The 25,668-nt window shown below is 36.5% G+C and overlaps 1 protein-coding gene across 9 annotated transcripts in view; it reads left to right on the forward strand.

Annotated features, from left to right (window-relative positions):
* DST (dystonin) overlaps window positions 1–25,668 on the forward strand; it is a 291,855-nt gene that overhangs the window by 152,716 nt on the left and 113,471 nt on the right. For 8 of the 9 annotated variants that reach the window (XM_039726416.1, XM_039726446.1, XM_039726455.1 and 5 more), the window contains 17 exons: window positions 10–105; window positions 1,505–1,630; window positions 1,994–2,146; window positions 2,400–2,554; window positions 2,760–2,886; window positions 3,479–3,662; window positions 4,568–4,725; window positions 5,053–5,231; window positions 5,528–5,666; window positions 6,495–6,688; window positions 9,024–9,186; window positions 9,862–9,945; window positions 10,034–10,141; window positions 10,882–10,980; window positions 22,067–22,201; window positions 24,640–24,728; window positions 25,347–25,479. In XM_039726416.1, coding sequence (XP_039582350.1) covers window positions 10–105; window positions 1,505–1,630; window positions 1,994–2,146; window positions 2,400–2,554; window positions 2,760–2,886; window positions 3,479–3,662; window positions 4,568–4,725; window positions 5,053–5,231; window positions 5,528–5,666; window positions 6,495–6,688; window positions 9,024–9,186; window positions 9,862–9,945; window positions 10,034–10,141; window positions 10,882–10,980; window positions 22,067–22,201; window positions 24,640–24,728; window positions 25,347–25,479 — 2,322 coding nt within the window. Of the gene's footprint in view, window positions 1–9; window positions 106–1,504; window positions 1,631–1,993; window positions 2,147–2,399; window positions 2,555–2,759; window positions 2,887–3,478; window positions 3,663–4,567; window positions 4,726–5,052; window positions 5,232–5,527; window positions 5,667–6,494; window positions 6,689–9,023; window positions 9,187–9,861; window positions 9,946–10,033; window positions 10,142–10,881; window positions 10,981–12,520; window positions 14,108–22,066; window positions 22,202–24,639; window positions 24,729–25,346; window positions 25,480–25,668 lie in introns of all 9 variants that reach the window. The other variant, XM_039726401.1, reaches the window with a different exon arrangement.

The raw sequence follows: 25,668 nt of genomic DNA on the forward strand, positions 1-25,668 counted from the left end.
TCCTTAAAGGCCTATAGAGCTGCAATGCAGACACAATGGAGCTGGATTCTGCAGCTCTGCCACTGTGTTGAACAACATTTGAGAGAAAATGCTGCATATTTTGAGGTAAGAAAGTAAATGAAACAGAATATGAAATATTTTAAGTTTTGTTCATAGTCAAAAAGTTCCACCAAAAGCTCTTGTTTTTCTCTTACAGTAACTGTAGAATTAACGTTTGTCTTACACAGTCACCAGATGATGAGTGATGTTCCCATAGTGTTGCCACAACTCAATTTCTTCACTACACTTATGTCAGTTCATAGCAGATGAAAATCTGGCCTGAGATTTTTTCAGTGCTGCAGCTGCAAGTAGAGACTCTGAGAATGAAACCATGTTCTCTCCCTGTCAATGGAGCTTCTACAGATGATGTAGCATGGAGGGTGGTTAGTGATGGCCATGGGAGAACATATTCTAGATGGTTATTCCAGGACTACTCAAAGCAGAATGGAATGTGCAGCATTAATAATAAACAGAACGCTCTGACAGTGGACACATTCCATGAAACACCCGACTATCTCATTTTCATCCTTTCACATACTCAGCAAATGATGAAGTTACTTGCATGAGCACGATAGACAGAGGATTTGTTTTGTTGCCCTGACAGCGGACACATTCCATGAAACACCCATCTGACTATCTAATTTTCATCCTTTCACATACTCAGCAAGTGATGAAGTTACTTGCATGAGCACGATAGACAGAGGATTTGTTTTGTTGCCTTTGTTTGAATTTAAATCTACTAATTTAAAACATTCAAATTATAAGGATGAATCCTTAGTGTCTTCTGGATTGTGTGGTTGAAGAGAAAGGGAGGTGATGAAGGGGTGATATGCCTTTGGACTGAGAAGGGTAAGATCCCAAAGTTAGGAATGGGACACTGGAGAAGACAGAGCAATTTGAGATCCTTATGACAGGGGAAGAAACTGGAATTCTGGATTTATGAAATGGAGCTTAAGGGAGAGAAGGGGATTTTCCTTCCCTGTTGCATCTAACCAGGACTCTTGTTTGGGTGTGCAGATACCCTTGCAGATCTGCCAGGTGTGGCAGCTCATTTCCCTGCTTGAACAATGTTTGTCCCTGCTGTGCTACCTGGATTTTGCAGCAAGTTTCTATAGTTTGTAGGCTTTGCCTGTGCTTTCTATATAAATGTAATTGTAATTCCAAGGAAAGCATGATTGGCTTAATAAATTTTTTTCATTGCAGGAATGGTAATTAACAGTAGGTTCAATAACTGCAGAATTAATTTTGCATGTAGCTTGTACCGAGAATAACTGGTGTTAACAGTGTGTGCCTTTTTGAAGAGTACATTCAGACATGAGATCATGAGTAGCTGGGTGTGGTGCAGTGGTCACTTCAAGTAATGAGAAAAGGTTGTTTTAAAAGACCGCACTTGAAAACTGCAGTATAGCTGATTCTGCATTTTTTAGTTTGTTTAAAAATAACCAAGATAATTACTTTATCCTAGTTTTTCAGCGATGCCAAAGAAGCCATGGAATATTTGAAGAATTTAAAAGACACCATATACCGAAAGTACAGCTGTGATAGATCAAGCAGTCTTCATAGGCTGGAAGACCTTGTCCAGGAGTCTATGGTAAGATTTTCAGAAGGATCCTATTAGCAGGAACTACAATGAAACAAGAAATGTGTAGGTTATGGTGGGATATAAAATGTGTTAAGATTATTCATTTAAAGGAAAAAATGCTGATTTTTTCAGAACTTATAAATAAATTACTATTTTTCATAACTTTAAAATACAGTTTTATTTGTTTGTATTTACAGTACCAGATATATGAAGACAGTGGCTTCAGAAAGATACTTTGTTTTTGTAAAGTGTGTTACTTTTCAGAAACACTGTAGGAGGAGTTAGGGGATGAAAAAGGCGTTAACAGGATCAAAGAGGCAGTACTGTATTCTGGACATCTCTGATGACGTATTCTTTTCTTAACTGTTCTAGGAAGAAAAAGAACAACTCTTGCAGTATAAGAGCACAGTAGCAGGCCTTGTGGGAAGAGCAAAGGCAATAATTCAGCTGAAGCCAAGGAACCCTGACTGTGTACTCAAAACATCCATTCCAATTAAAGCCATCTGTGACTATAGACAAATTGAGGTTAGAAACTAAAATTTCCTCCAACCAATTACAGATGTAAGAATTCAGCTAAAGTTTCATTAATTACCATGTTCCTGGAGAAAGCTGGGCTGTAAATTTCTTCCACCCTAGTAAACAAGAGCAAATCCTTTGGTTAGAACATTGGTTTTGTTGTTCTGTTGCTTATTTGTTGACAGCATTTGCAGAAGTGCTTTGTACAATTATTTTGTAATGCTTGGCTCATCAAATGATTCTGCTCTTCTTTTAATACTAGATAACTATTTACAAAGATGATGAGTGTGTATTAGCAAACAACTCCCATCGTGCTAAATGGAAAGTCATTAGCCCCAGTGGTAATGAGGCCATGGTTCCATCTGTATGCTTTACAGTTCCTCCACCAAACAAAGAAGCAATAGATACAGCCAACAGGTAGGGACAAAGAAAAACTACCTATTTTCTGTTAACATCTACTTACATGAAACTTGGGTGAAAAGAATATCTTACAGTTTTTTGGTGGCTTTTTTTTTGGGGAGGAGTGTTTTTTGTTTCTTTTTTTTGTTGTTGTTGTTTTGTTGGGGTTTTTTCCTGTTGTTATGTGTTACCCTGATCTGAAGTTGGAATTTCTTTGTTTCAGGATTGAACAGCAGTTTCAGAATGTTCTGGCCCTTTGGCACGAGTCACATGTGAACATGAAGAGTGTAGTGTCCTGGCATTACCTGACAAATGAAATTGAAGTTGTTCGGGCTGGCAATGTTGCCTCGGTAAGTGTTATGACTAGGGAGGGCACTTAACCATTTACCAGGAAGTCATGGAATGACTAAAACTGTGTGAGAGTACAAACTGTTGCAAAAAGTATTTGCAATACTGAAAAAACCACTTTCCTACCTAATTTATCACTGCTACTGTTGGAAAGAGGAATCTGAGATAGTTCTTGAGGTGTCCCTACTTGTCCTTGCTATTCTGTGTTGCTGCATGGCATTAGATGGGAGAAATGAAGACTGAGTAGTTCTTGAGATGTCCCTTCTTGTCCTTGCTATTCTGTGTTCTGTTCTGTCCTTGCTATTCTGTGTTGCTGCATGGCATTAGATGGGAGAAATGAAGACTGATGTAGGGTTGGCTTAACAGAGGCCTTTCCTGATGTGAAAGATTGAAAAGGATTTTATGCCGAGTGTAAATTATCAGCTGTCAAGTGGACTTTAGGAACTAAGGAACAGTGAGCTTTCAGAACCTCAATTCTTTGGCTTTACCAACTTAGTAATTGATCAGTATTGCTTTTTTATCAAAAAGCATCACAGGAACTGTGTGAGTGATGCACCATTGCTGACTGTGCTGTGGGTCTGTAATCTGTTGCAGATAAAGACAATGCTGCCAGGTGAACATCAGCAGGTTCTAAGCAATTTACAGTCCCGCTTTGATGATTTTGTGGAAGACAGCCAGGAGTCCAAAATCTTTACAAGCTCTGATACAGCACAGCTGGAAAGGGAAGTTAATGTTTGCAAGCAATACTATCAAGAGCTTCTGAAGTCTGCAGAAAGAGGTAAAACTTAGTTTAGAAATGTAGAAAGATGTCCTTATGAGAGAGATTTTGTCCTTCATCTTGAGATCTCTTTTATCATGATGAAATTGTTACTGCCTGTGTTCTTTTGAACAGGGTCATTTTAACAATGTGCACAATTCCATTGTATAGAAAATCTTAAATTTTTTTAACTTCGTATATATTAAGCTATGTAAAAATACTGATGTGTTACATAATATACAGAATGCTACAAAAAATTTTACACCTAAGAATTTATTATATGTTTTACAGCTCACTGCTCAGTCCTGTGTTCCTTGTTTTTGAATGCTGAAAAAACAGCTTGATTACTTTGTTGACTTTGTAACAGAATTAGAACATTTTTCATCCTGTTAAGGCAAGGAAAACATCCTAGCTCCACAGAATGCCTGTAGTTACTGCTGTTCTTAACTCTAATTAACAATGTATTAATACAGTGAGAACAGAAAGATTAAAATAGCTCCTCTGATTTACTGTTGAGTAGTTGATGACTTAAAGAAATACAGTAGTGCAAAGCTGATTACTTCATTAGCAAAGTTCACTCAACTTCAGGAAAGATGTGGTGCCCTGTGCATCTGAAAGAGGATTTATGTCCCTGATACCACTGATTAAAATAATCAGTCACTGAATTTAGCAATGTCACCATAGAGGTAATGCCTGTGTAGAAAGATCACAGGTAGTTATTTTTCATGTGTGAGGAGATGATTTAATAAAAAAAAATTAAGAGTTCCTAAGATTTACCTTATAACCAAAATTTCCATGGAAACTGATGGCATTTTGGCCAGTCACAAAAACATCTGTAGAGCAGTGACATTATAAAGTGTGAGAAGTTATGGTGAAAATGACATGATGACTTTGCTGGCTAACATATGCCTTAATTCTTTTAACAGAGGAGCAGGAAGAATCTATTTATAATCTGTACATCTCTGAAGTCAGAAATATCAGACTACGACTGGAGAGTTGTGAGGAGCGATTAATACGGCAGATCCGGACGCCCATGGAGAGGGATGATGTACATGAAAACGTGCTTAGGATCTCAGAGCAAGAGGTGAGCCTTTGAGAAAGTCTGTTTTACCTAGGAAAAGTTTAATTTGAAAAACAAATATATCCTGACTTTTGAGTATAAGCCAGGAAGGTTTGCAGTGTACCTTGAAAAGAGGGGTCAGATATTTAGCATGTGTTTGTGAGCAAAAAGATGCTGATCAATAGCAACTCCATTAGTTTCTCTTACTCCTATTACACATACATTTCTCTTCAATTTTTTCCAACGGTGTCATCATCAAAGAAGGAGGGCAGACCTGTACTCATAGTGATATGTAAAGTATATCAGGTTGATGTAGGATGAAAGCACTATCAATCACCTTTCATTTTACAGAAACTGAAGAAAGAACTGGATCGGCTCAAGGATGACTTGGGAGTCATCACAGATAAATGTGAAGAGTTTTTCAGTCAAGCTGCTGGTTCACCTTCAGTCCCTACTCTGCGCTCTGAGCTCAATGTTGTTATACAAAACATGAACCAAGTTTACTCCATGTCTTCCATTTTCATAGATAAGTATGTACTAGGCTGTCTTCCATCACACATGTTTTAGTTTACAGTTTTCTCTTAAATTAAAGCTATTAGTATGAATAATACTGATCAAGGAGAAGAGAGTTAACATTTTAACATTGTATAACCTGTGACAAGAAAAGGCTGAAAAACATGAATGTATTGAGTGTTGTGATCAAGGAGAAGGGAGTTAACATTTTAACATTGTATAAAGGGGTAACCTGTGACAAGAAAAGGCTGAAAAACATGAATGTGTTGAGTGTTGGTATTGATGCTTCAGTTAACAGGGGTTTGTTTTTCAGATTAAAAACTATCAATTTGGTGCTGACAAACACCCAAACAGCAGAATCATTAGTAAAACAATATGAAACTAAGTTGTGTGAAGAAGAAGCAGTAACAGCTGACAAAAACAATATTGAAAATCTTATGGGTACATTAAAGGTAAGAGCTGGCTGGTGCCTTTTCAAATAAAAAAAATAAGACAAAAGCTATCTCTTGTAACACCTGATTTCGTTATGCTACACTCTACAATGTGTCAAACATTGTCTTGTGTATTTAGTTTTAGGTGGTATTAGGATTGACATTTCAGGAAAAAATGGCAGCTTTGGAGCATTAGGATTTGGATAGGTTGAAAACATGTTCCTGCAGCTGTTGCAAAATGCGTTGAAGTATTTGAACTTGGAAAAGTGGCACTTGTTAATGCTGCAGTAAGATTTTCTTTGCTCTTCAGAAGGTAGCATATACTTTGGGTAACATAAACATGTATTTATGTTATGTAAATTTGACCACAATAATATTTTTGCTACGGCTTCAATGTTCTAATCAGGGTTTCTTAGGAAGTTTGGCAGATATATTTAAGAAATTGAAAGATTGAAGTTCAGCATTTTTTGTTTGCTGTATATAACTGATTTTGATACTACAAATTTTGAGTAATGCTTTTTTGCTAGATAGAATGATTGGCATCTGCCTGATAATTTTTTTGAAAGCTCTAGTTTCTAAGATGAGTGTGTTCATTTGATCTCTGTGTTTTGATCTATGTGTTGTGGGGATTGTTTTTACTTAGAATTATTTTGCAGTTTATTGCTTCAGACCCATTCTAGTGCCACTTGAGTATTTGAGTAAGCAGAAGTAATATATTAATTGAAATATTTCTATTGATTCATTTTTACAGCATACTAGTGTAAAATACTAATTTATAAAACAGTGTCATAATTTAGGCAACTTTATTTACACCTTTTTTTTACAATTCTTTTTTTACTCTCCTACTAGCAATGGAGATCTGAAGTAGATGAGAAAAGACAAACATTCCATGCCTTAGAGGATGAACTGCAGAAGGCAAAGATGATCAGTGATCAGATGTTTAAAATGCACAAGGAACGTGATCTTGACTTTGACTGGCATAAAGAAAAAGTTGATCAGTTGGCTGAGAGGTGGCAAAATGTTCATTCTCAAATTGAAAATAGGTTTGTATGACTTTTTATTATATTCTGTTCATGTTTTATACTTTTTAAAAAATTATTTCTGGGGAAAAACAATCAAATTAATGTTAAAACAAGTCTGAATAGTTTTATGAACTGTTTTTGGAATGTGCTGGGATGAAGACCTTTATTGTGCTGTTAATAACCTTGCCTTACTTTTCCACGGGAAGGGTCTGTGACTGTTAAGCTCTAAAAGATGAACAAGATACAGAAACTTACTAGTTACTGATACACAGTGGAGATAAATTGTCATTTTTCTTTTAAAAAAACCAAACCTACAGAAATGGCTGGCAGTCCTATGGAAATACCATCTGTTTCTCCACATAATTAGTTCTGATGGGCTAAATTGATGAGCTGTTCATCAGTTATGATTGGATTCACTTTAATTTGCTTTTAATTACTCAAGTGTTAAGTCTGGAAGTTCTTAGCTTCTGTGGACTTCTGTGATAATTTTTGGTGTAATAACTTTTTGGTGAAGTGCCTTTTATTTTTTAAAATATCCAATAGAGATAGTGCTCTAAATTCAGCCCTTTACTGTCAAGTTGATACTGAAAAATGTTGCTCAAGTGTACATGCCTGCGCAGATATGCAGATACAGCAGAACACACCTACCCATATTTCTGAAGATGTCCATACATGAAATTCCTGGAAATGCTTTTTTCTTCAGTCTCTACAGTCTTGGTTCCTGTATGTAAAGGAAGCAGAACTGTAGAGGCTGAAGAAAAAAGTATGGGCAAGTGTTGAGGAACTCTGTATTGTGCAGTCTGAGCTTATTTCCTCTGAAATGTACTTTAGTTTATCATTGTAGGTAGCCCGAAAAAGAACATTGAAGATGGTGATGTTGATGTAAAAATCACACAACAACCCATTCCACTTTTGTCCTCCTTTTCTAAGGGGTGAATATACATTCAGGTGCAATATTGAAGTTATTCACTTGTAATTAACTAGTTTAGTTGTGTCTGTTTAACATTGCTGGAAGTCAGAAAGAAGATGGAAAAAAGGTCACTAATTTAAAGCTGCTTGCACAATAGCTGGCTTAGCTGATTTTTTGTCAATTGTTAGTGTGACATAATTTAAATGATTAAACAGTAGTTTTATGAGGTACTGAAGTGTTCATATTTCTTCAAGAGAGTAAGCATGAACCACATGCTCTCCTGCCAGGACTGTATCCTGAACAGAATATGCTGAAAAATGACTGCTAATACATAGTGGCTTCTGGTGTAAACAGGACAGATTGTGGTAGCTGCAGTACAGAGTTGTAAACAAGCTGCTTTCTGCAAATATTATCTCTGCTTGTTCTTACCAGCTCGACACTGATAATCATTATACAAAACGTATGTACAAATATTGGCTGCAGTTATCATGATCCTTTCTCTTTTTCATGGTTATTAGCTTTAAAACATGCTTAAGTATGAAACCTGAGCAAAAAAAAAATTCCTTTGCTTGCTATTTTTAATCTTCTTTTGGCATCTTAAGAACAGCACTACAGCAATTTAAAGTATTCATTCCAAGTTGAACTGGAAAAGGTTGTATATTTCTGTTTATTCTGGAGTCTTGAGTGGTCATATTTATATGATCTTTTAAGTAGAATCATACACTATCCTGAGTTAGAAGGAACCCACAAGGATCATTGAGTCTAACTCCTGGCTCTGCACAGAGCAACCACCAAAATCACACCAGGACAACAAGTAACAGTATAAGGATCATGAAAGAAAAACTGTCAGTATCTCCCTCAGTATGGAAATTTAAAGAAATACACAGACCTCTCTTTTTAGGTCAAAACCATGATTTCAAATTAGATGTATAGTTCAATTACTTTTGCACATTAGCATATTTACAGTCTTCAGTTTTAGTGTAACTCCTGCTGTTTTGTGGGAAGCATGGAGGCTATGGTGAGCCACTACCTGACTCCAGCATGGCAGTCTCCTTCTTGATTCATAGGTCACATTTTAAATACTCTCACTTCTTGTAACAGAGCTGATTGCTGTAGCAGAGCCCTCCCTCTTTCCTGGGGTTTCCAGTGCTCCTGGAGTTTCAAGCAGTCAAACACTCTAATGGGGGATATATAGAGTTTCTTGCATAGTAGGATCTCTCCTGTATGTCCTTTATGACAAACAGAAAGAGTTCATTAAACTGGGAGCCCTAGTTTTTGAGAAGTGAATTTGCTGTTTAATTAGTGTTATACCAGTATGTTTGCTTTGTGAACTGTAGCAGAGGTAAGGCATTTGAAGTCTTTAAAGCTGTATTTGCCTTAGTGTCGTATTATTTGTCTTTAATAATAATCTTCTCCCCTTTGATTTATCTTCTAAAATAAAATCAGGTTGCGTGACTTAGAGGGTATTAATAAATCTCTGAAGTATTATAAAGATACGTACAATTCTTTGGACACTTGGATTCAACAAGTGGAAGATACTCAGCGAAAGATTCAAGAAATACATCCTGAAAATAGTAAAGCATTGGCTAAGCAATTGAACCAACACAAGGTATGAAATGGATGTCATTGTGGTAAACCACTGTGGTAAGCACTGACCAAGGAATTACAGTGTCAGTGATCTCAATATTATTTATTAATATGAGTGGCTTATATCCATTAGCCCGTACTGTAAAGTTCCAAATAATCACCAGATTTTAGGATTTTGTGTTTCTAGTGCAGCCGTGAATATATGACAGTTGTTACTGTTTTATAGACCAGATTTTTTGGTCCTCGAGTGTGCAAGAACATCAAAACCTTAAAATTTCTGGGCTTGCCTTACCACATAATTTCATATTCAGTGCTGCTTTTTTTATTTATGGATGTAGAAATATTTTTATGGAAGCAGAGCTAAAATCAACATCTGTCTCCTGCAAGAAGGAAATGCAGTATAAATAGACAGGATAATAAATTATATGCATGAAATTATATATTCCTGATTTTATTTTAAGTTCATTCACCAGCTATTGACTTGGCAGATTTTTTCACTACTTCTGTACTGTAAATCTGATAAATGTGAGGGCATAGGCTTGAGCATATTTACTTGTGACACATATGGAGACATAGATAGATAAAGTAGATGTTAACATCTCTTTATGTTAGATAATGTTTGATAAAGTACACATGTTAATTATAATTGTAATAAAAATAACTTTTTAAGATGAAAATATACATTCATATTTTATAGATGCTGGTTTCTGAAATTGAAATGAAACAAAGCAAAATAGATGAATGCCAGAAATATTCAGAACAATACTCAGCTGCTGTGAAGGTAACAATAACATTACGCTTATAGTCCTATCTTTTAGTGTCAGTATCATGTGTAATGCCAATGATTTTGTGTATTTTCTCTTGTACAGGACTATGAGTTGCAGACCATGACCTACAGAGCTATGGTTGACTCCCAACAAAAATCTCCAGTAAAGCGCCGAAGAATTCAAAGCTCATCAGACTTCATTATTCAAGAGGTAAATGGGTTTCTTATGACAGGAAAGTGTGAGTCTTTGCTTAAAACAGAGTAAAAAAAAAATCTGTTTTGGATTTATTAATGATTAAATATGGTAATCCAAGAAAGACTGGGTTTTTTTTCTATAGATACACAATATAACAAATATTCTTTTGCTCCTTATGCTGCATTTTGGTAGAAAGACTGTATAATGCAGCTGACTTTTTTTTAAGTCACCCAAATTATAAAAAGCTGTATGAGAACTGTGCTTCAGTAAAACTGTTTAGAACTACCTCTGGACTGGATCTTGATCACAGTAAATAAGAAGTTCATCTTGACCACAGTAAAACCTACTAGATCTGTACACTTTAATAGATTCTAAGGCAAGTCAGCCTCATTTGGGTGAGAAAGATAAATCTGTCTCCCTGCTACCTGTTAGAGAGAGGAACAGTGACAAGCATGGTTTTCTCATCTTGAAACCTTTTCTTCCAGGGGGAAGAATCAAGTGATTGTAAAGTCAAAACATTGTCTTCTGTTTCTTCTTCTTAAGGATCTGCTCACAGATCCTTAGGGTATATTTGTTCAAGTGCACCTTGTTGACAGCATCAAATTTTGGAATCAAAATTGGAACTTTGAATTCTACAATCATGATTTTGAAACCAAAATCAGGATAGGTTCTAGAGCAGTGTCTATTACTCCTTTTAAGCTTAGTGGGAGTGTTTACCTCTATGACACCTACCCTCCCCCTTTGTTTCTCTACAGTTCATGGATCTACGGACTCGGTACACTGCCTTAGTGACCTTGATGACCCAGTACATTAAGTTTGCAGGTGATTCTTTGAAGAGACTGGAAGAGGAAGAGGTACGTCATTCTCTGGCAGTCAACCAAGCAAAAAGAATGTCTAGGCAAACAAAGAGCAATATACCTGTTGGAATACTTAACAAAGTTACTAGCAGATGTGGAAAACTAAATTTTCTTATGTGGTGCACATTGTACAGGAAAGTAGTGTAACATTGTTATCATTCAGGTAAGCAAAGTCCTGTACCATCCATACATTCTACCAGTTCTTCCACCTAGAAAGATTATATGTTTTGTTGAATTCTGATGAAGATGTAGTTTAAATTGAAATACTAATACTTTCAATTTTAATATCCTAGGGCTTGATCTTTTGGATAAAAGCAGACATTAAGAAGGCTATTTATACATATTTTTAATATTCCAAAGTGTACATTCTGGTCCACTTAACAACCAACAAGTTCTTTCAACAGGGAGATGAGGTGCACTCTTGACTAATTTCTGAAGTTAATTCGATCTGTTCAGTTTTTTTCTTTCCGTCTGCCTTTCTACTGTATTGATTCCTTGGGGTCAAACAGCATTTCATTTATGCTTAGAATTGGATCTTACTAGCAAGAGTAGGTTATTGAAATTAGGCAGACAAATTACTCAAAATACATGCTTGCTGCAAAGCAAACCTTCCAAAAAATTAGATAGAAAAAACCCCCCAACCTTCTAAATTTTTTACTTTCTTTTGAAAAGTGTCTCTCAGAAAGAGATTATTTCATCATTCTTAAGGACTACATTGTTTTAGTATAAATTGGATAAAATTGGAGAATACTACCATGTGGGTATAAATTTTATTATTATTGTTAAAAGTAAAAAACAGGTCTTAAATGAATGTTACATAATTCTGGTGCTGATTTTGTCTTTATTGGTTTTTCTTGCTATTGAATACCTCTGAACCAACACTAACAACAGCATGTATCTTTGGGCATCATCAAGTGGTGGAGCAAACTGATGGAAATACATAATGTTTGTTGATATGTAGCTGTTATAACTGAGGATTTAGTATGCCTAATAATGAAATGGCATCAAAGATAAAAAGTCAGTCAAGAACAAGGATCAAGAAATCCATGAATGTCAATAAGCTTCATGTTCTTCAAGAACAAGTGGAATCTTTCAAAATGTTTAGAGTATCAGTCTGCTCTGAGTCTCCAGGATTGTTTGTTTTTTTTTAAATCAAGTACCCCTCCATCTTCCTTCCTCCTCTACCACCTGTAAGCTTTCTAAATCTTTGGTAGATAAAGACATCTTTCTTTGAAGATAACCTAAACAGATTTCCAGTTTCAAAAGAATATAATGGGTTTTTTGTTTTTTTTTTTTTAAATCAGGGTAGCAAATCAGAAAAAGAATAATCTTTTTCAAAAGAGGAATGAGGGGGTTTTTTTCTTCAGGAAAGAAAAATTCTTCACAGACCTCCAAAGTCTGTGATTCTTCCAAGATTTTATTTTATGCCACTCTTTCTTCCTAACTCTCAGTAATGGCATTAAGAAAACAGAGAATAAGGGAAAAATAAGATACTTTCCATCATGTCTCAGTTTAATCCATGTGCTGTCATGCTCAGAGTTTACCAGAAGAGAGTCAACTCCAACAACCTGTGAAGTCAGCTGAAGTCTTTCAACATCTGGGATATAATGAAGATCTTGAATTGAGAGAAGAAAAGAAATCTAATGAAAGCATGATGGATGTGGAATATTTGCAAAACCAGAACTCTTCCAGTAAACCTGAATACCCAGAAAATAAACTGGAAAGGAACACAAGAAAATTAAATGTAGAGAGATATGATAAAATTGAAACTTTTAAACAACTTCTAAATGTCAGTGGTCAAGAAAGCAGCATTATTGGCAACAGAGACAGTAAGCTACATAGAGAACGGGAGAGTTTAATGGGTTTTGGTAACCAAAGTAAAGAAGAAAAAAATGGCAGAAAAGATTGTTTTGTATCAACTGAAATCTGTGTGAGTCTGAACAATGATCCTGGTGAAATGTTAAATGAACAAATTGCTAATGGAGAGAGACAGAAAACAGAGGGGAAATCAAAGAAGTTGCCTAAAGTGGAAATGATACACAAAACCACAGGAAGAAAAAATTCAAGAAGGACAGGGAGTGATGTTTCAACAAAGGAAGAATGTGAGATGCAATCAGAAACTGATTTTGAGCTAACAACAAAGAAAGCTCAAGTAACTCCAAAAACTGCAGAGCAGGCCCTGGGTATCAACCCTTACAACCAGCAACATTTTTCACAGAGAACTCATTTTCAATGCCAGTGTAAAGAGCATTGCTTTACAGAAAGCAATAGCCATAATACTTTAAAATCTGAAGATGGAGAGTTTCAAGTGTGTGGTGAAAAAGGTGATTCTCTTTCACGTGCAACAGATGCAACACCTTTAGAGAAAGTTGCGTCCTCTTTCAGAGAGCTGGCAGTGCACAATGGAAGTGAGAAAACAAAGTTACATTTGCAGTGTATGAGCAATCCAGGTGCTTATTGCAGTATTGAAAGGAATATTGACAAACTGCAGGAAGCATCTCTGGATAAAGATTACTTCCTAGTAGAAAATGAAATCCTAGAAAAATCAAATTTAAACTCAGATAAAGCCGAGAATACAGAGCAAGAAATTTTGGCTCTTTCTTCAGGAAATATTTCAGAGAGTCACTGTGCAGCAAAAGTCTCTGAATCCTATCCAGTAGATTTTCAAGTATCACCACTGCAGAATGATCAACATTTAGGTACAAAATTGTTAGGAAATGCTGGTGATTTAAATGAAAACTCAGGAACTTTTTCTGGAGGAGAGGATTATTTTCCATTATTGGAACATGAATTAACAAAAAAGCTTTTAAGTCACTATGAGAAAGTAAGTGTGAAGAAAATACCACTGGGTAACACTTACGGTTTGGACAGCATAAATATAAGTGAGAAGAAGCAGAGTGGAGAAGACAGGCTAGAACAGGGTCAGAAATGCAAAGATTTATTGCTAGTTTCAGAGGTAGACAGTAGAGATGAGGGTAATAGTACAAAGGTCCCTGGAAAAACCACTGAACTCCAGAAAATATTTGGTGACAAAGTAGGCATAAAAGCCTCATTTGAAAAAAAAGAAAAGCAAAAAAAGAGAGAGAAAGATAATGAAGAGAAAAGGAGCACAACTATTGTTAAGGTACCAGAGTCTTTATGCAATGCAAATGAAAGAGTTAATCTAAGAATGATTCTAAATCAATGCAAATCAACATTTGAATCACAAAATATGTCAAGGTCAAGTGATTTAAGATTGATTGAACATAATTTAAACAATGAATATGCTAATCATGTATCAATTACTGTACATTTTGAGATGCTTAAGATTTTTAAGTTCTTAGAAATTAACCTTTATGTTTATTTTATGTTAATATTTGCCATCCTTTTCTCCACCCAGCTGATGCTCAGCATGTTGACTACAAAAATGAAATCTAAGAAGATGCAGTTTGTTACTGTATCTATATTTTTAGGTCTCTTTTCCAAGCATAATACATTAGATTTTTGTGTTTATGTGAGCGTAAAAGATCTTATAACAAATCAATTTACATACTTTGTTTCTATTGGGGACTGTTCAAAATCATAATTCAGGGAAATATAGAGAGGAACTGAAGAAGCTGCCTTTGCATTAGCCTTTTAAGAAAGGTCTCAGATATCATATGAAAAATCAAGTAAATCTGGTAAATTTTAAGTAACCCAATGGCTTGTTTGAAAACGTTGCTGTTGTTACCCTTCATGCCCTGTTTGGTCATAGGAATATAGGTGTGTTCTTACTTCATGTTAGCTCACATTTGGTAACTTAGCCCACAACAGTGCTAATGAAGACAAGGTATGTATAGTTTCAACCATATTATTACTGGTGATTACACTTCTTGCTTAAAAGACTTGCTCTGGATCTGCCAATATATGGAGACTACCAGCCAACTGGTTTTCATTAGGCTTTTCCGAATTACCATGTTTACACTTCTGTGTCTACACTGCAGAGCAGCTGTGCTCTTACTAGTCCCCAGCTGGGTCAGTGGGGGCACTGGGACTGGGGAGCACACCATGGAGCACAGATGTACAGGGGTTTGGATACTGCTCTTTCTGGAGCTGCTGCATCTTGGCTCTAAGATACTGTTTCTTTTCTTGGAGGAGATTTCAATACTTTTCTTGTGTCATTTGTGCTTGCAAGCTTAAATCCTTGTTCCAGCTTCTGCTGAACTGGTTGAGAAATGGTAGGCCACTTTCTCCCTGTGAGTTCTTGCACACTGTATTTGGGTCATTGTTTGCTCTGCCTATTTGTTTGGAGAGACAGCCAAAGTGAGCTGTTTGGTGCTGCTTTCTGCTAAGAGGCATCTGACTGTAGTGAGAAGCTTCAGGATTTCTTCGCTTTGTGGATGTCTTTGTCAAGGGTTTCATATTTGGCTAATGGTAACTTCCTGAAGCCTTCAAGAGGTGATGGTGGTGGGAACTGCTCATCCTGCTTATTGGACATACCATGTATGCATGAGTAAGTATTTTCCCTTCTGCTTTTCTAAGAGCCTAATACATTCCATATGCTGTATTACAAAAAGTGCATTCCAACTTATCTTATTCTTTTACAGATTTTAAAGAGTAAGGAAGCATCTGCACGTCAGGCGTATTCAGATCTAATGGCAAAGCAAAATAGCACAGCTGATGAGAATAAAAAACTCATGGGAAAGGTAAAAACACTTGAGGAGATGTTGGAGAATATGAAGAAACAAAAAAACCAAGTGGAACAGGAGCTCCCTAAAGTGAGAGAAGCTGCAGAAAAAGAGCGGAAGAAGCAGCAAAAGGAGATGGAAGAGATCTGTCTTCAGAAGACCAAAGCTGAGCAAGAGGCAAAGCAGTGTCGTATAGATCTAGAAAGCATTGAGAGAGAGAAAGCAGATGCAGAACAGGAGCTGGAATGTGTAAGGCAGTTCATTTTTCAGGCAGAGACTCAAAGAAGTATATTGGAAGAAAACCTCCGTGCTTTTCGAAATCAAATAGAAGAAAGCACCTTTACCAGAAGAAACCTTGAAGAGCTTCTAAGAAGAAAAGATACTAATCTTCATGATTTAGAGAAACAAAAAAAAACATTGATGCAGGAACTGAAGAAAAAAACAGATGGAGAAGAGAAACTTATGAAGCTCATCAAGCAAATGGAACAAGATCTTGACTTTAAAGGGAACCTATCAGAAATAAAACTCCAAGAAAGAGAAACAACTGAATCCAGAAAGAAGGTTGTTGAAGGCACATACTCTGTAACTAGAGAAACTTCCCTGCCAACTTTCACAGCTGGGCAAGGCAGCCAGTGTAGGATTGATTCTGAAATTACAAGTTTCCAGAGGAAACTAGAAGCCAAAAAAGTAGAAGAGCTTAAACAAAAGATAGATGAGTTGACCCTTGCTAACAAAAAAGCTGATAAAACTATTAAAGACCTGAAATATGAACTGAATGAAATAGAGCTTCAAAAATCATCAACAGAAGAAAAGTCTCGTTTATTAAAAGAAAAACTAGATAAAGTCAACAGTGAACTTAAATGCCTAAAAATTAAGTTGGAGGAAAAAGACCAAGTAGAGCAGGGATATTTGCAGCAGTTGAAAGAACTGGACAGGCAGTTACAGAGAACCACAGGTAAAGCTGAAGAGGTGATGCAAGAAAATATGGAACTTAAAAAACTTAAGATGAACTATCAGGAGGACCTGAAGTCTCTTCAGCAAGAAAAGACACAGCTAAAAAGAGAAATAGAGGAATTAACCAGATCACAGACAAAAACTGAAATCACTATCAAAAATTTAAATTCACAAATCACTTCCCTTCAAAAAGAGAAGCTGGCAGCTGAACACAGAACACAGTCATGTAAAGGAGAAGCAAATAATCTTCAAGACCAATATAAGAAAATTAAAGAACAGTTGCTTCAAAAAACGAAAGTAGAGAAAGAAAACCAGCATGAAATTCAGATGCTGAAGAATGAATTAACCAAAAGCAATCAGGTGTCGGAAACATTGAAAAAACAGATAGAAGACCTTAATAAATGGAACACTGAAACAAAACTACTGATGAAGCAAATTCAATCTGAATCAGAGAAGATGACTTTGGAAAAAGAAAATATTCAGAGGAAAAACGATTCTTTGAAAGCTCTAGCAGATGGTTTCAAAGAACAATTGCGCACAACAAATGAACAATTGCACAAACAAACAATAATTGAGCAAGAATTCATATGTAAAATCAAAAGCCTAGAAGTTGATCTTGCAAAAACAAAAGACTTAGCTAGTGACTATAAACAAAAATGTGATAAACAAAATGCTTCCACCCTTAGCTTTGACCGGGAGGTTAAAAATTTAAATGCTCAGATGAATGCTCTAACTGTGGAAAAGAGAATGAGTGAGCAGAAGATGGCACTACAGCAAGCTCATATACAAGAACTAAGCAGCAAATTAAAAAAATTGCAGGATGAACTCCATCAGAAGACTCTGGATGAACAGATGGCACGCAAGAAGATGATTCTATTTCAGGAAGAATCTATTAAGTTTAAACACTCTGCAGAGGAATTCAGGAAAAAAGTTGAAAAATTACTGGAATCCCATAGCATCACAGAAAAGGACATATCTGGTATAAAACTAGAATGTGTTGCTCTTCAGCAGGAAAAGCATATGGCTGAGGAAAACATCATGTTGTACAAGAGGCAAATGGAAGATCTGCAAGAAAGGCTCAAAAAATGTCATGAACAACTACAGCAAGGGAAGCAGGCTGAGATGGACTATCACCAGAAGTGCAGGAAACTCGAGGAAGAATTGGAAGCGCAGAAGCGCATGGTTGAGAGCTTGAAACAGAAGATGGAGCTGCAGATCAGGGAGAGTGAACATAGGTTTCTTTCATTTCAGAATGAAGTTCAGCAAAATAATAAACTCCAAGATTCAGGATTTAAATTGAGCTGTGAGAGAAGAGGGAATGACTTCAATTACCTGAGTGAGACTGCAGCTAAAGAATTTGAACAGCTTCCTCCACGTACCTCACCTATGTTAAGGCAGAAACAGGAAAGATCAGGTTTTAAATCTGATCAAATAGAAGAAAATACATTGTACGTGAGTGCTGATGACACAATGCCAAGAGAGGTGCAGTTTCAGATGTCAAGCATAAACCAATCATTAGAAGATTCAAGTTCCCAGTCTTTTACGGAGTTTGTTTCACAGACGAGTACACAGTTCCAGATAACTTTTGATAAACCAAGCCAAATCTCTGGAACATCTGAAAGGGACACACTGAGAAACAGGAGCCTACACAGTTCCAGACAAACCATGAGACATGGAGAAGACACAAAACATGAATTAGGATTGGTAAAACTGCATCCCTTGGAGGTACAAACTACATCTTGTGAGGGTTTGTCTTCCTAACAGTGCCTTTTACTAGTTCATTTGGTTGGTTGGTTTTGGTTATGCTTTATTACTATTCTGTGTAGTATTATGTTCCTGTCTTGGTGAAGGGAACCACTTCTGTCTTACTTAACACAAAAAGCTTTATATTAGACCTTACTACCAGGTTTGTTAATGTCTAAGAAAGATTATTTTTAAAATCTGTATTGAAAATAGGAACTCACATACTCTGTTCTATCTTTATTGGCCAAAGTTTTGATTAACAGCAGTAAGCTCATATAGTTACAAACAACAGTTACTGATGTTTAGTCTAGTCATATTCCTGTTATTGAATAAATATTTGAAATGGCAAATGCACTTCAAAACTCAAGCTGTTTATATCTCTGCTCGCCAATCCTAGTAGCAGTTCTCCTTTCTGACTTGCATTCAAGTTCTTTCTTTGGTTTCTCTGGTGGTGGATTTAGGAGTGAATTATGTGTACAGCATAGTCTGCAGTTGTATTTCTCACTGTGTCAAAAACTTCCTATTTACAGATAGTGAAGAACAAGCACTATGACATGCATGTTGAAGTCACAACATTAAACCAAGAAAATGACAAGACTTTTGGTAATGAAGAGAGAATGTTTCAGGGATACAAAACTTCAGAAGGGTTTAGGAAAGAAGACTTTGCAAAGATGAGCTCTTTCTTAGGAGAAGAGGTTTTGAGAACTGTTGATGATGCTACTCAGCTGGAATATTTTACAGAGGAATATGATGCTATTAAATTTCAAGGTCTCCGACAAGATGTAACTGCCAGGCAGTTGACTGAAGTTAAACTTTTAGACAGGCTCACTGTTGAGCAGCTCATTTCAGGGCAGAAGACTGTTGATGAGGTTCAGAAAAGTCTTGAAAAATTTTTAACTAAACCTACAGCTATAGCTGGGCTGTACCTTGAATCCAGCAAAGAGGTACTCTCTTTTGCTTTAGCAGCAAAGAGAAAAATAATGGGAAAAGCACTGGCCTTAGCATTTTTAGAGGCCCAAGCAGCTACTGGTTTCATTATTGAGCCCACAACAGGTCAGAAATTCTCTGTTGATGATTCAGTTGTTAGAGGGCTTGCAGATAGTGAATTCAAGAGCAGACTGCTTGAGGCAGAGAAAGCTGTTCTGGGTTATTGCTGTTCTGGCAAAGTGCTGTCAGTATTTCAGGCTGTGGAAGCTCAACTTTTAGAAAGACAAAAAGGTAAAAATATCCTTGAGGCTCAAATTGCTTGTGGGGGGGTTATTGATCCTGTAAGAAGTGTTCGTGTACCTCCAGAAGCTGCTGTGCAACTTGGCTTGCTTAATAACACAATTTTAAAATTTTTGCATGAACCTTCAAGTAATGCAAAATGTTTTCACAATCCAAATAACAGGAAAGCTATGTACTACTGTGATTTGCTGAAAATGTGTTTGTTCAGTGTAAGCAGTAAATGCTTTCTGCTTCCAGTTGGCGAAAGGAAAATAAGCAGCCCATCAGCAGAGAAAAGTCATAAAACTTCTGTAATAAATGTTGAAACAGGAACTGAAATGACTTCATATGATGCTTATAAAAAAAGTTACATTGATAAAGCTACATATCTTGAGCTTTCGAAACAGGAATTTGATTGGAAGGAGTCTACGTGTTTTGACTCTGATGGAAATTCTTTTCTTTTGCTTACAGATCTTAAAACGGGTGTGCAGTTTAATATTGAGGAGGCCTTAAATCAGGGTAGAATTGACAGAGCATTAGTCAACAAATATAAGGAGGGCCTCATCACAGTTAATGAGTTTGGTGATATTTTACTTGGCAGTTCACAGCCAAATAAAGACTTAAACAGTCCTATTGCAGGGTTCTGGCTTTCTGAAACCAATGAAAGAATTCCAGTCTTGAAAGCCTCACGCAAAAATTTGGTAGACAGAGTTACTGCCCTCCGATGTCTTGAAGCTCAGGTTAGTACAGGAGGTGTAATTGATCCATTTACAGGGAAAAAGTACAGTGTTTCAGAGGCTTTGCAAAGGGAGTTAATTGATGATGGTTGTGCTAAGCAAATCCAGCAGTGTGAACTGATCTTTACTGGCATCATTCATCCTGTAAGGAACACTGTTATGTCAGCTGTTGAAGCTGTGCATTTAAGTGCCATAGACAAAGAAATGGGCATGCGCTGCCTGGAGTATCAGTACTTGACTGGTGGCTTGATAGATCCAAAGTCTCACTCCAGATTAACAATGGAAGATGCAATTAAGAATGGTATTATTGATGCTATCACAGCTACAAAGATGAAGGACGAAAAATCGCACAGTAAGGTTTTAACATGCCCCAAAACTAAGAAGAAGATAACCTACAAAGAAGCTTTAGATAGAGCTGTTTTTGATTGCCACACTGGGCTGCGGTTGTTAGAAGCAGCTCAGCCCATGAAAACAGGAATTTCCAGTCTTTACTATAATTCATAGTGGACAAAAGATATTAATACTAGTTTTGGGCTCTGTGTTAAAATCTGTTAAAGTTAGGGAAAATATCTGTGATGGCCTTTATGGAAAATCATAAGTGGTGTTTTCTAGCATTGATTAGTTGCTGTAAAACTAATTGCTATGAACAACTAATTAGTTTAGTCTTTACCTGAAGACCTTGTCTGTCATTACTTTACATGTAGGTAGTGTAAATGAGAAATTATAATGAAATTGATGGAGTTCAAAGTGGGTAGATTTCGGTGAGACAAGAATCATATTCCTACAATAAGGTGAGAGAGAGGGGATTGACCATTTTGTGAGTGAACACAGTGTAGTATTTCATATGACCCGTTACTTAAATTAAAATTACAAAGCAGTCTGCAGATACCATTTGTTTTACAAGAGTGGCAATAAAATATACAAGAATTAAATCTGCAATGCAGTAAGCACACATGCATCAGTACTTTTTCTCACACTGATATTTCATTAATTTTAAGGGGCTGTTTACACCAGAAAGTTGTGTTTCCTGTCCTGATTTTTCTCTTATTTCATAGTATTTTTTTCTTAGAACTGTTTCCTGCTCTAATAGACAAATGAATTCCAATTACATATCAAATTTTTAAAAATTCCATTGAAATAAAATGTTTTCATTTTTACTTATGGTACATGGAAGGGCTTAAGCAGGTTTTCTCAGTATTGATAAATGTCCACCTATCAGATTGCACTTGTATGAAAAGGGGTATGTTTTGCTGTGCAGAAAAAGATTAAATGTCTAAGTATTTTACTTTTATTTTTTATTGTTTCTGTAGACATAAAAGCAATGTATTTTTCCTAATTGTAATTTGGTAATCCATGTGCATAATGTGCAAAATACTGTTATGCTATACTGGTTGTACATATCCTTACCTGAGGGTAATGCAAAGGCAGCAATTCAAAGATACTTTATATACAAATGCTTTTTAGATTTTATCTGCTGAGTAGTGGCTGGGAAGCTATGCTTTTTCTTGCTATCAATCATTTTATAATGATTGTATGTGTGTATGAATAAGCACATTTATCATAATTAAAAATCACTTGAGGTATTCTTTTGTTATTGTTTATAATTATGTGGCATTTTTGTTCCAACATCAAAGTGTCATAGTAATGCATGTGGTAGTAAATAAAAAAGAAATTATTTAATGTTTATGTGGTGATAATAATAGCATTGTGATAGAATTGTGATTCTATACACATTAATGTTACATATTTCAACAATTTGCATTTACGTGTTTCCTTACAATTCATGGCACTCATCAGAAATCAATGGAAGAGGAAAAGAAGGAACATGTTGAGAAAGCTGGGGATTTACTGAAATGGGTGTCAAACCTCAGCAAGACACTCAGTAAAGAAGAAGGAGAAAAGGCTGAAAAGACAGATTTACCTAAGCAGCAGGTACACAGATGTCTTTTGATAAAGCACCACTTCCTCTTTTTAGGTTTTTACATTGATTAAAATGCCAAAATAATCCATAAATACATTTTTCCCCCTATAAATCACCACCCACATTTTCCACAGAACATAATTCACATTTGGTTGTGAGTAGAGAGTTGGGTAAATAAACATCAATGTTTAGGGATACAAGCATGTTACTCCCACTGCTTTTTCCAGACCTACCATGTGACATGTTCTGACACTGCAAAATATCAGTTTAGAGAAACTTGACCCTGCACACCATATGTCAGCCTTTGTAGAGGGAGAGTGCATCCTATCAGGATGGCATTTTGGGCACCAGGAAGGAGAAAGTTGGTAGGAGGGGCCTGAGGGCCAAGTTTCTATTTATTTGCTTTTGAAAAATTAATCTGAGTGGTCCTCTTAAGGTATAGTCAAAACTGCTGTCCTAGGAAATACAGCAGATGTTGGCTGAGGCCTCTCTGTTATCACACTAGTCCAGATGCTGTTGGAGTGGCCCATCTTGTTGCCTTTGTATTTAACAGGACATTGTCACTGTGTGCAGTTGTGTCTCAGACCATAAATTTCCATCTGTGAAGTTTCATGTCCTTTCTAGGGCCTTCTCTGCTGGGCTTGCCCCATGAAATAGATTAGTTACACCTAAAAAGTTTCAGTAGGTGAAGGCTTACCTGCGCACTGAGCAGCAGAGGGACAGAGCAGTGTCTTGTCCACGTCCCTCAGTACACTGCTGGATCTGTCATCATGCAAACATGATTTTGGTCCTCTTGGCATTCTGTTCCTATGTTTTTATTTTGGTGATGCTTTCTGGTGCCAGAGCCACTGGACCAGCATGTGCCTAAGTCCAGCTTGCTGTTGGGAAGTGGCAGTTCTGATGACCACTGTTCTGGCATGTAGCTTGTTCAAAGAGGACCAGTGCTAGCTCTGAGTTTGTCCCTATATCTACAGGAGGAATCAAGCTTGCACTGATTTGAACATATTGATTGGTAAATTGCTAGTAGTTAAAATCAGGATTTGCAAAAGCATTCAATGTTGGTCCTCTTCTGCCCTTGTTAATGACTGCACTGCAAACCTTTATCAGTGCTGGGCCAGCTCTCAACTCCTTATATCTCAGGATATCAAGGATATCTCAGCTTACCACAGCAACTGTGGGTATCATCTCCTCTGTCCAGCCTGAGCCTCCAGTGAGTAACTTGTGAGTTGGCTGTTTGGGCTTCCTGTGGGAGATGGGTGTTTGCTGAGTGTCTTTGCTGCCCTTCAGAAATGGCCTGGTGAGGTGGCTGCACCTTTCAGAGGTGCCTGGGTTTGTGTCTCCACTGAATAGCAATGATGGCTTGATAAGTTGTGTAGAAATATGTAGAAACTAGTGATTTCATAGCTAAATATATTGTCAGCTGAAATACATTTCACACAGGATAGGGGTTGCTGTGGAGTGTAGCCAGGTACTGGGAAGAAAAAGCTATGCCAGTAGTGACAGGGTGCACACAGCAGCCACAGTGACACTGGTTCCCTGAGTAAAGTGGCTTTTGTGATCCCATCTGCTGCTTCAGCCTGCTCACCTCATCTTCTTGCATAGTGCATCCAGTGGTTCTCTTAGTTCCTGTGCAAGCAGTACAAGTGATGAGATTGTGGCTTGCTGGTGGTCATTGCAAAGGGAGACTTTTTGGGCCCTTTGGTACAATGCAGACAAGGGCAGGTTGGTTGTGTCCAGACCCAGGAGAATGAAAGGCCCAAGCACTTTGCTTGAGAACTAGCACCTATGTTGAAAGCATCTCCAGCTTGCAGAACTCCCTTTTGATAATTTGCCTTTGAGTGCTTTTCTTTGAAGAGACTGCAGGGAGATTCTCAGGAAAGTTAGAAGATGAAATTCCCACAAGTTCCTCTACCAGAACAAGTCCTTCAGTGGGGATGGCACAGAACTGATAGTGTGGAGAACATTAATTAATAATTCATTTTTTCCTAGTGTCTTATATTGCATTTGTCCCTATTATTGAATTTCATGAAGGCTTGTGGTCTTCTGATATATTTTTTCAAAAATTTGTTATCTCTCATTTTGATAAGCAACTTGAACATGAGTATCATACACAACCTTTATAAAGCTGCTATAAACTGTGCCAACTCTAAGTGATTTTAAATGATTGCTTAATTTCCCATCAAATAGCATTTTGAAATATTGTATTTGTTTTGCCCAATAGTTTTCTAAAAACAGCTTGATTAATCAAAAGACATATAACAATTACTTACTCATATGTAAATGATGCAATTACGATAAATAATATTGCTCCACCGATAGCCAGAATTTTTTAAAAAATCAAGCTCTTTTATTATCGAGATTAGTCCCAGATATAAATAAGGTTTTGTTTGTTTGTTTTGTTTGTTTATGTACATTATTAAGTCTTGAACACAGGTTATTTATTTTTCAGATTTCCCTTCATGAAATGTCAACCAAGAAGGAACAAATAGCTGAAGCTCTGCAGACTACGCAGTCATTTTTAGCTAAGCACAGTGACAAGTATGCCATTTTTTATTTTTCAAATAATGTAAATTAATTGAATCAATACATACTGTTTTCTAAGAAAGAAATAATATCCTTATAGATTTAATTGCATGTCACATACAGTTTGGGAGTTTTTTATCTTCTCATTTGGTGAAGCTTGATGCAATTTTGTTAATTTCAAGAATTTGATTTGGTTTGTATACCTCTGGGCTTCTTAAAATTATTAGATATTTAAAATTTCATTTGAAATCAAAATAATTAACAAGTTAGTAGTAAATTAATACTTGAACTCCCTATGACAAGATTATTTCATCCGTGTCTGAAAACAGAGATTTAAAGTTACTAAATTGCTGAGGTATCTCATGACCATGACTCCTTGATGGTTATGTTACCTGTTTTGCCTGGCAATTAGTAAACAAAGGCCCATGCAAAGGTTAAATGCTTCTTTTCCTGAATAACTGCAATCAGGTTGTAGCTTTTTTGAACATCTTTGTAATTAAGCTGTATTTTTTCCAGGCTACTTGTACTAATTTGTGCTCCTCATTTTTAAGTAGGCAGATCACTCCCAACAAGTTACAAATTACCCAGAGATCTCCTCCTTCAATTTTTTTTTTTTTTTTTTTTTGGTAATAGAATGACAGATGAAGAGAGACATGAAATGGAAAAGCAAGTTAGATCCCTCCAGGAAAGCTACAGCTTGTTATCCAACGAAGCTTTGAAGCAGCTGCAGGAAGCACATCTGGGTGATGAAAAGATGGAAGAAAAGGTAACAAGATTCAAACATCGATTTCAGTTTCTCTTGAGATTTCTTGCATGATTTTCAAACCACACATGATCAGCAAACGAAGAAGCTGCAATTAACAGTGTGTGGAAGGAACTAGATATTTAATTGACTGAAGGTGTTGTGTATTTGCTATGAAATACTGTATGTGACCTTACCTGTGCACATGAGCAT

The sequence above is a fragment of the Passer montanus genome, unplaced genomic scaffold (assembly GCF_014805655.1).
Source record: "Passer montanus isolate IOZ18808 unplaced genomic scaffold, ASM1480565v1 scaffold11, whole genome shotgun sequence".
In the NCBI taxonomy this organism is placed as follows: Eukaryota; Metazoa; Chordata; class Aves; order Passeriformes; family Passeridae; genus Passer; species Passer montanus.